Source organism: Brienomyrus brachyistius, unplaced genomic scaffold, assembly GCF_023856365.1.
Source record: "Brienomyrus brachyistius isolate T26 unplaced genomic scaffold, BBRACH_0.4 scaffold110, whole genome shotgun sequence".
Classification (NCBI taxonomy): Eukaryota; Metazoa; Chordata; class Actinopteri; order Osteoglossiformes; family Mormyridae; genus Brienomyrus; species Brienomyrus brachyistius.
This window is the reverse complement of record NW_026042385.1, coordinates 48,297-58,748: the sequence shown is the minus strand read 5'-3', so window position 1 is coordinate 58,748 and position 10,452 is coordinate 48,297. Positions and strand designations below refer to the sequence as shown.

General features: G+C 46.1%; 1 protein-coding gene across 1 annotated transcript; it reads left to right on the top strand.

The window, feature by feature from the left end:
• The first annotated feature begins 4,321 nt into the window (after positions 1-4,321).
• On the top strand, positions 4,322-7,255 carry clec19a (C-type lectin domain containing 19A). Its single transcript, XM_049004562.1, has 5 exons — positions 4,322-4,513; positions 4,995-5,172; positions 5,547-5,640; positions 6,014-6,146; positions 6,484-7,255. The coding sequence occupies exons 1-5, from the start codon at positions 4,408-4,410 to the stop codon at positions 6,558-6,560; spliced, it is 588 nt and encodes a 195-aa protein (XP_048860519.1). The 5' UTR covers positions 4,322-4,407; the 3' UTR covers positions 6,561-7,255.
• The last annotated feature ends 3,197 nt before the right edge of the window (positions 7,256-10,452 follow it).

The window sequence follows — 10,452 nt, the reverse complement described above, 5'->3', positions numbered from 1 at the left end:
ATCACTTTATTAGCTATAGCTACACCTACGTGCACTGGACATTCGGTAACACTTTATGCCTACTCGAGGGGCCACAAGTAACTTAGTAACTCAGTCACTACTTAATCATAAATCATGCATAAATATATTTCCTGCATGAAATATATGAGCCGTTATGATTGATCAATGACGAACAAGCATGGGATCAATATGTAGCTGGTTTCTGGGTGATTAATAGTAAGAGTACCACTACCATATTTCTGCCCAACCCCTCGCCCCCCCTCCCCCCCAAGTAAAGTGCTACCGAAATTTGTTTTGGCAGTATTGGTATATACATTCAGAGACAACATAGAACATAAATCAAGAAAAATAATATGGATACAAATAAAATAAAATTTCTATTCCACTGTATTACACTTTATTTATTTGTTTTACTGTAGACTTGAAATCTAGATGCACATAAATGTAAATTATATATGCCGGATTCAGGTTTCCATATAGAGGTGTTTCCCAATCCAGTCCAGGTCTTTGCTCCTTCCGAGCTCCCTGCCAGACAGTCCCTCTCTGTGCGTCCCTGAGGACCGGAGTGGGAAACACTGATATAGAGAGTTTCAGCCTTGGGATCGCTTCCGCTGTTTACCTCATAATGTCCACAACTCCCAAAGGATCAGCTCATTCTGAATGTCAGGCGCTTGCATTCAATTTGCTAAAACAGCTAGGATATGTCTCCTGGCTTGGTATCTGTGTAGGTGAAAAAATATTATATATCTCACAGATGTACTCATTTGCATGAGTAAAAAAACACACATAAATTGCTTTCTATATGTGTGAATATTGAGGATTAACTTTTGTACTTTAATTGTTCTGTATTCAAGTGCATTTTTGCAAATACGTATTTTTTATGTACAGCTAAGAACAGTATATAACAAATTTCTGCTTATAAGGAAATTATTATCACCACCGCCATCAACCGAATGCTTAAAGTAAAACTGAATAGGAAACATATTGCCATGAAGATTTTGAATATGCCTGTGCAATTTATGTAATGCTGAATTATATCCACCAGATGGCAGCCTGAATTTTAGTACAGGTGTTACATTCTGCCAGTACCGCTGATAGCCATGTGGTGACGAGGCACTCTGTCGGGACTGAGGAGACGACACACAGCAAGGAGAACACTTCCTGCCATCCTCGCCATATCCATCATCTCTGTAATCTTCCCTTGTGAGGGCCAGTCTTTCTCCCCCAATTCTGGCATTATATAGCCTATATTCAGGCAAAATATACCTGCCCCCCCCAGCCCTCCCTCCCCTGTTCAGCAGCAAATTCCTGGCCTTTTTTGTTGCCGGTCTGCTCCTGTACAGACCTGTAAACATATACATCATTCAGGTGTATAAATGTTGAAAACATTCCCAGAACGTTGTGGCACTGATGGATTCAAGAATCCATTATCTTTCGCTACACATCCAGTAGAAGTTTACCTTCATTTGCAGGTCAATGCCTCCCATAGAGAAGAGCAGAAGAAGCTCATTAGGCTACAGAGGGCATCGCTCCGCGAATCTGCATCATGCAGTGTTGCATGAACCAAGCAGGAGGATTACATCATCTGTGCACTAAGAGTAAAAACGTCACACGGACCACATTCTCCACTATGCCCGCCGATGGCACTCTCGCTCATTCAATTAGCTCACGCCTAAAAGCAGGAGCGAGTCAAAGGGCTCCTTTGTTGCCTGCGAGGGTGTGTCTCCACACGCCCTGCACATCCGTACATCGCCTACACCCGGGTACACTGCGGACTTTCCAAACGAACAAGCCGAAGCTAACTCCGGCAAATAAGTTCTGGGGGTTAGGTCACCACTGCAGCTCCAGGGCCAATGACTGCGAAGGCAAAAGCACGCTGGGCAGGCGATGGATGGCCATTGGTCTCAGAAACATGTGACACGCTCAGCCTGGCCATTTGCAGACGGTCCTGTCAGTGGCACTACAACCCGGCCCACAGTGTCGGCCAGTTATCTACCTCTCATTGCTCGACATGTTCATACGCTTACACTGCATTGTGTTAACACATTTATTCATAATTGTAATGCTACTTCTCGTCCTACTGTTAGCGTCTTCATTCATATTTCTATTTTCTATTTCTATTTTATGTTTAATTTGTGCTTCCCAAGGGCCAGTAGGACCCTTGCTAACAATTTTCCATTCTAGGAATGTTTATGAAACGTTACCAGTTCCAAGAAATCCAGTTTTCGTATGTTTCCAAAACATTATCTCTCTTCTACAACTAAAACTAATAATATAAAAGCAAATAAAGTTCATGGTAAAGCAGAGGGTAACACTAAGATGTTAAAGGTCTGGGGTTCAAGGCTAGACAGTGCATTCTCAGTATACACACATAGCACTTCTATAAAACAATTTTTTTTATTATAAAACAATACTTTTCAACATTAATTGTGTTAAGGATATTCAGGTAATAATGTTATTGTGTTGACAATGACAGAACTTTTGTTAATAAAACATGGAAATACCGTTCCATTAACGTTACAGTAAGAACCTTCTGTGTCAGCTTTGAGAAGAGCTGCACATATGAGTTGGGACATGCAGAGTAAGATTGTAATTGCATAGCATGACTGACTGTTATTGTGCACATTGGACCAGCAAGCACTGGGGCACCAAGGCTCCTGTGTGCTGCCCATGTCTGAAGCTCCGCCTACATGACACTCGATGGCAGCTGGCCACACAAGACACCCCTCAGAAGGGCATGGCCGCATGGGGATGGATGCCCTTTCAACCGGACCGACGCCCTCATTTTCCTTCTGCTTCCTCTGCCCAGACTAGGCCATTCCTGTCCTTTGCAGGAATCCCACTGGACTGGCAGCAGGTTTGAACTGGATTCTGAAAAGCTGATCTGTTCTGTATCACCTCAGAGTCCATCCTTCGGATTAACTGAGTAATAGTAAGTTCATGGCGCAACTGGGAGCAGGATGTAATGCACGCTAGGTCCACCATCCAAAGATTATTGGAGAGCAACTGATAGAGTGTCCTGGTTTCAACTTTCCTCTGAAGGGAAAAGACGCATTGGGCTGCATTTACCTTGAGGAACATCTCAGTGGATCTAGAAGTCAAAGTAGGCTGAGCTGAACCATGCAGGATCCTTTAATGCTCAAGCCACATTCAGAAATGCCCTATCCTATGCTCTCACAGCTGATTTGTCCCCCTCTTCTTGCCTAAGCCTGATGATTGAATGCCAGGCAATGCCATGTGACCATCAAGTGACCTATAAAAAGCCAGCTAGTGTAGCAGGACACTAACAAGACCAAATATGGCCCAGTCTTTTTGGGGTCCAATCGTCTGTAGACGATTATCTCCATGGAAGATTAGGGGCCGGAAAGTCAGCAGGGGAGGAAGTGCTGAAGCAATGGAGATGGAGGACAGAATGATCAGTGGGGTTTAGATGGTGGGGGTCATTCAGGTCTAATGACGGTATAAAAATGTTATTTTCAGCTTTTCTGTAAATTTACATACTGCAAAAGATTAATCATTTTAATAAGATTAATTATTTTTAAAGATAAATGACCATCCTATCCAGCCTCATGTCTCTGCTCTAACAATCTGTGGCTGTGACTGTAACATCTGTGCCATAATCCCATAGCAGCTCTGTCGGGTTTCAGGAACTGAAAGGCTGCTTTTCTTCCACAGAGGTGTCCCGGGATGGATCCAGGAAGCGATGCCGAAAGTCAGATGCGGCCCCGGGGGGTTCAGAGAGCTGACAGGGCCGGCTCCTGGCCTGGTCTGGCCCGACGCCGTCCAGTCAGTGGGGTCACGCTTGGGGGGTGGAGCAGAGCAGCGCTGGCCGGGTGTGCGTGCGGGGGGGGCGCTTGATGTTATCGCCCTCTGTACTCACAGCCATCACAGGAATAGAAACTGTCATTCGAGCTGGTGTGGGGGGGTCAGGCTGGCCCCCAGCTGTGGATCCCACATTAACTCTTCTCTAAATAGCATTCCCTGCCTTTGTCACAATTCGGCGCTAATGAATTTGTTATTAATTGCATCCATTTCTTAGGAAGTTTAGTGGCTGTGAAATGCTGACACTCGAAAGTGAAATTTCTTACAAAACAGTTATTTTGTATATTTAAATAAGATATGATGGTAAAGGGGCATGCATTTTGGAGGTGTCACTAGCTGGGTAATCTCTGAAGCTGAAGCTGGTGCTTTTGGGGGTTATCAGTGATATGTGGAGACTCTCGCCTTAGCTCTCCCTCTCCTCCCTCCTCCTGTCTCCCCATTGGGCCAATGCCCCTGGCCAGAGGGGCGGGAGGTGGCCGTTATGTGCTCAGCCCCCCTTTCTCTCCCTCTCACTGAATCGCAGTCGCCCCTGCTCACGCACACACTCACACGCCCGCTCGCAAACGGACTCCAACCACACAGACGATGCTCTGCCGAGACTTATGGCTGACCCTGCTGCTCGCTGCCGCCGCCCTGGGGGCCGCCCTGGGGGCCGCCCTGTCCCCCGCCACCGACATCAACATCATGCAAGGTGAGTGACGCCCAACAGCTCTCCACCTTACCTGGATGCTCCACCCCTGAAGACCAATCCCTGTGTTTTCTGGCAACGTCCCAGTTTTGTCATGTGACTTTCATAGGCAATCATGTTGCGTTGTAATATTATCAAACTATGACATCACTATGCTGGTACAGCTTCTCGCAAGAAAGCGGAAAACTTTAATGTGTAAATTACAGCAATGAATTTCTTCAGGAATGACACATGACATCACAGTTGGGTGCGGTTTGGTCTGTGAACTGTGACTTACTTTATAAAGGTAGACGCAGTAACCGTTTGCAGAACCCTTTGAACACTTCAGATCAAAGACATACGACAGCCACAGTAAATGATTTGCATTCAACTTAACGGTGCAGTCGAACCTGATTTACTGAAGGGGAGCATGAAAGCAGCAGTATTGCCTTAGTAATCGTTACTCGTGGCTCTTGTGTAATCATTTCTGGTCCCGCCCCCTCAGCTCTGCCCCTGCAGCTGCCTGATCCCAGCCAGCCAATCTCCTGCCCACTATTCTGGACGGAGTTCGAGGGCCACTGTTACCGCTTCTTCCCCCTGAACCGGACCTGGGCCGAGGCCGACCTTCACTGTGCCGAGTTCTCCAACGGGCCCAGGTCTGCCAAGCTCACCTCCATCCACAGGTAGGAGCAGACTGGCCATAGAGAGGTCTACAGTTTACCCATGTCCAGTGACCAGTACTGTATGAAACCCCTGCTAATTGGAAATGAAACTATTGCCTGATGTCTGTACCTGAGCTTGGTTCTTCACGAACTTACCTGAACCTACCTGAACCTACCTGAACTTCACATACTCACGCCTGACTCTGGCTGAATCTCACCTGCTTCTCCATGAACTTACCTGAACCTACCTGAACCTGACTTACCTCTACCTGAACCGATTGAACCTACCTGAACCGCACTTAGTCATGCCATAATTGTGGCTGTTTCTCCTGTGAACTTAGCTGCACCTACGGGAAACTGACTTGCCTCTCGTTGTTTGCATCCATGCCCTGTAGCTGGGAGGAGAACGTGTTTGTCTATGACCTGGTTAACAGCCGTGTTCCTGGGATTCCCACGGACATATGGATCGGCCTGCATGACCGCAGACAGGTGACATCATGCCCAATGTAACCCGGGGCTCTCAAATTACCCAGGGGCCAGCTCAGCTGTAAATGCTCAAATCACTTATGCATCTTACCAGCTTAAATGAAACAAAGACCTGGAATCTGAGGTTAAACATGCTTCATTCTATCAGATCCAAATTGGTTAGAAAAACAAACACAACCCTTGTGACCGCAACAGCATAGTACATTACTGCTTTTACAGAGGATTTACCATGGTATCTGCAAATCTCTGATTGGCAGATGATTCCGGTCAGATTTCTAGAGTAGATCTGGTTGTCCATGTTCTTAATTACCAATATCATCAGCTTGTACTATAACAGGAATATTCAGTCTTCACAGTGTCAGTGTTGCTCCTCCAGGAGGGCACTCTGGAATGGACTGATGGCTCGCAGTATGAATACAGTTACTGGGATGGGAACCAGCCAGATGATGGGATCCATCGCATTCCCACCGAGGAGGACTGTGTGGAGATTTGGTATCGACAGAACAGTGGTGAGTACTGCCCTGCACCCCCCCCCCCCCCCCCAAACCAGGTCCCGCTGGGCCATCTCACTTACTGGGCGTTTCATGTATATCCTTTCTTAAAGTACTGAAGACCTGATGTCTAATTTACTTCAATTACCGTAAAAAACAAACAAAGCCAGTGGTTGTGTGGCCTGAAAAGATGCACGTATCACAATCCTTTTCTTCTGGAAGCTTCACTGAAGTCACTCCAGTAAACATCACTAATTAATGTTCCACATCAGAACATCGGAACTGAGACTGAATATTAATATTGAATATTAGAGTCGACGATGATGGATGCTAATGTTGGTTCTGGGTTTGGCAGCTCTGAGATCCTGGAACGACAACAGCTGCGACAGGGCCTTCCCCTTCGTCTGCAAGATCCCCGCCCAGGACCGCTAGTCTGCCAGGGACTCCCCTGGACCCGCCCTTCTCCCCCTCTGTGACAACAGGATCAAAGTGGGGTCACTGTCGACTTCCTCTCTACCCGGGCAGCACCCCTTCCATCTGACCGCTCGAGGAACAGGGACTCCTCCGCTGCTGGTCCGCCACCCTCCCCAGCATTCTTCCGGGCCTCATTTCCGACTCCGGATTCATCCTCAGGACTCGTCTTTTGGGCTGATATCCACTCCACTGTCAGCATCACCAGTATATCTGCATCATACGGTTTTGCGAAGTTTCTAGAGTAAGGTCTCCTCCTGGTCGTGGCTCTCGCCTGGTAGGAGCTGGTAGGAGCCGGTGGGAGCCGGTGGGAGCCAGTCAGAGCCGGTCGAAGCAGAACACTGGGGAGGACCTTCAGATTCTAGGTCGCTGGCTGCCAGGACTGCACACCCCACTGTCAGCTGAACAATTCCTGAATAATTTGGATAAGCATCAGGATGACTAACGATTATATCAAGCACAGCGTGATGCACTCAAATAGCTCTGCCGGCTGTAACAGTTATAAAAAGGCATTTGTTTCTGCTGGATTTCATTTAAAGTTGTATTGTTGTAATGATCCCTCCCCTTTAAGGAAAAATCTTTTCTGATTGGTTGCATTTATTGTCACACTTTGCTGTCGATTCCTCCCCTTTAAGGAATACAAAGGTAACACATGGCTTCTGGCTGCTGTCGTGTCGGTTTGCACATTCGCTTAAATTGACTAATCCAATAGAAACGGGAAGGTGAGAGTTTGAAAGGTAGGGTTAGAGACACAAGGATGAATGACAGAAAGAAAAACTAAGCAACTTAAGGTCACTTTTCAGCACCAATAATTAAGTTTCAATGGACAGCACTCAACTTACATTGATCATTAATCAGTAGACAAGGCAACCTGGGATTGATCATCCTGTTCTCTGACTTTCCTATTGGTTTTGTCATTGTAAAGACACATGACAACTATGGAGAATGATGACTGGTGTTTTCATTATCTGCAAAGACATGTGACTGCTAAAAAGGATGATGATTGGTGTTTTCATTATTCACAAAGACACGTGACTGCTAAGAAGAATGATGATTGGTGTTTTCATTATCCACAAAGACATGTGACCGTTAAGAAGAATGATGATTGGTGTTTTCATTATTCACAAAGACACGTGACCGCTAGGGAGAATGATGATTGGTGTTTTCATTATCAGTGGAAAGCAGGGATTCACGTGGAAGAGGCATTAATGACCTCTTTCATGTTTAATGTAGCTGAGCACCCACAGGCATGTTTGTGTCCCGTGACACATGCATGGAGACCATCCCAACAACCATGCCATGGGGGTGTAAAGAAGTCTCGGACAAAAGCCAAATGAGAGATCAATCTGACAGGTTTACACAATCAGCGCGTGGCACAAAAAACACCATTCAGACTAGGAACTGGAATTCGCCCCCTGTGGTCAGATGTCACCTACCCATGACTTTGTGTTGAGACGAAGTGTTTTAATCTACTCCAACAACCGTCAGTAAAAGTGTTTCTGGAATGTTCTGCTAACTGTTATGTAAAAACCCTTTTACGTAGCCAGCAGGGACCATTAACCCAGCATGCCTATGCAGTCTCAGTTGTACAGGATGTTTATGCCAGAGCATTTCTACGCCATTTAAGGACGATCTTTTCACTAATACTCACCATACGAAGCAGGGATTGATTTAGTGCTTGTTATTTAAACCACATTACACTGCGGACTCGTACGCGTGAGTCATCACCGCGAGCCGTGGTGCCGAAAACCCGTGACTGTCATTCCAGCAAGACACAAACACGGAGAATATTTAGCAACACAACCAGGACCAAGCAGAGAGTAGAAGGTCAAACCGGTATCCCAACACTGTCACTCCCGCAGGCCGAAAAAACCCAGAACACAGAGATTGTGACAAACCATGCAAAGCAAGATACACCTCAACAGCAGCCTGAGCCAGATTTGCATTCTATTATTTAACAGATGCTTTTATCCAAAGTGATAAACGAGTAAGAAAGCACGGTCAGACAGTCCCTGGAGATATTGGGCGTTAAGGGTGTTACTCAGGGTCTGAATAAGTAAAATCACACAGCTGACCATGGGATTTGAACTGGCAACCTTCTGACCACAGACAGAGTCTGAACCCTATGAGCCACATACTGAATGACAGCTTGCCCTTCTCACAATTTAACAGCATAAACACAACCATGAAGCATATACACTGACATGGATACAGCCTGGAAATCAAACCAGTGCTACCCTTTCTGTTTTTACATCAGGTATGGATTTATGTACAGCTACTTAAAATTATTATGTGAAACAGAAGCTCAGTTCTGACAAGGGACAATATTTCTTATCCCAAATAAACATTAGCTACGGTCCCTCACTGGAATGAAAATCTCTTCTACTCGCTACTGCCATCGAATGGAAACCTGAGGAAGAACCAATCTTACAAAATAAAATTTTCAGATATTACCACAACAAATGTGAAATATTGACTGTAGACATCAACTGACATATCAACCACCCAGTCACTTCCCACTACATTACCGGGACCTGCATGCTTTTGTCCGTCATGTGACCTCGGGGGGGGGCCAATGAGACATGGTCACACTCCAACAAGTGGAGACTTGCCACTATTTCACAGGTGTCCTCAGGGACCCCAGCAGCCAATGCCAGTGGGCCGTCCTGTAGAGAACTGACCAATCACAATGTAGCTTTGCACACCACGCTTGTAGAGTGGGTGAGATGGAAAGACAGATTCAAAGAAGAGTTATGAATACAAGGTGGCGGGTCCAGGTATGGTAGTTAGGTGACGAATATTGGCCGGTTAATTAATTATGTCTCTCACCCCTGGTGGTAGATTGATGCGTTTCGTTTTTCTCTCCTCCTGCTAACCTGGGTGACTGGGTAACACCTGTTCAAGACCTAACACCTCACTGCCCCTCATCCCCTTATCACCACCTTTTTGTGCCTTTTTTTTTTTTAAAAAATGCTGCCTGCTCTTTTAAAAGAAAATAAATAAATAAGAGTGATTGTGTGGATTTGATCCAAGCACACCAATATCCCGAGGCTGCTCGGAATGGGCATCCCAGATCGAGATTTTTACATACGTCACTCGAAATGACTTGCAGAGGACCAGAAAAGCCTGGGCGCGACTTGGAACGATGTGTTATGTTTCCAGGCAGGATCGTCTGCAAGCACTTAGTTATGAAATATGCAAACAGGCAAACATTAATGCAATTAATCTTTACGTTCCAAGACAGTCACTTCCTCATCCCTCCCTGGGGAACTTACTTACATTGCTAGCACAGGGTAAGCAGAGTCAGGTGTAAACAGTCACAGATCAGATGGACGAGGGGGACAGCTGGCCTCTCACTTTCCGTAATTGCAACCGCTCTGCTGAACATCAGCTCGATAGCGTCCAGCTGGATGGCGGTTTGGCCGCGTAACAGGCGGGGGGCCCGGACTAGGACCCTTGGGCCTCTCAGCTTGCTGTCTGCACAGGTTTGACCTTATGGCCATGGGGGGGCTTTATAGGTACTCCCCCCCGTCCAGATGTCTCATAAATTAAATAGCTAGTGAGCAGAGTCAGAAGATGGTAAATAGCTGGTTAGCAGAACATGTTGCTTCAGCATCTCCTTAGTAAGGAATATGCTTATTTAATATTTAGTGTAGTGTCTGATTGTAGTCAACAGGGGGCGTTGGTGGCCCCATGCTATAGCATGGTTTGAATGGTGGTAATCACCACCGGTGACTATGGTCATATGAGGATCCAGCTCTGAAACAGGCCAGGCACCTGCTTAAAATAGATTTCTAACTTAGTAGGATAACTTGTCAGATGTAAGGTACCCCAGTTTAAACAAACTTTATCT

Bases quoted from the DNA above. Each gene is read 5' to 3' on its own strand.
- clec19a (XM_049004562.1), top strand. From the start codon at position 4,408: ATGCTCTGCCGAGACTTATGGCTGACCCTGCTGCTCGCTGCCGCCGCC. The intron at 5,173-5,546 runs GTAGGAGCAGAC...CATGCCCTGTAG, and splicing joins AAGCTCACCTCCATCCACAG to CTGGGAGGAGAACGTGTTTG. The intron at 5,641-6,013 runs GTGACATCATGC...TTGCTCCTCCAG, and splicing joins GCCTGCATGACCGCAGACAG to GAGGGCACTCTGGAATGGAC.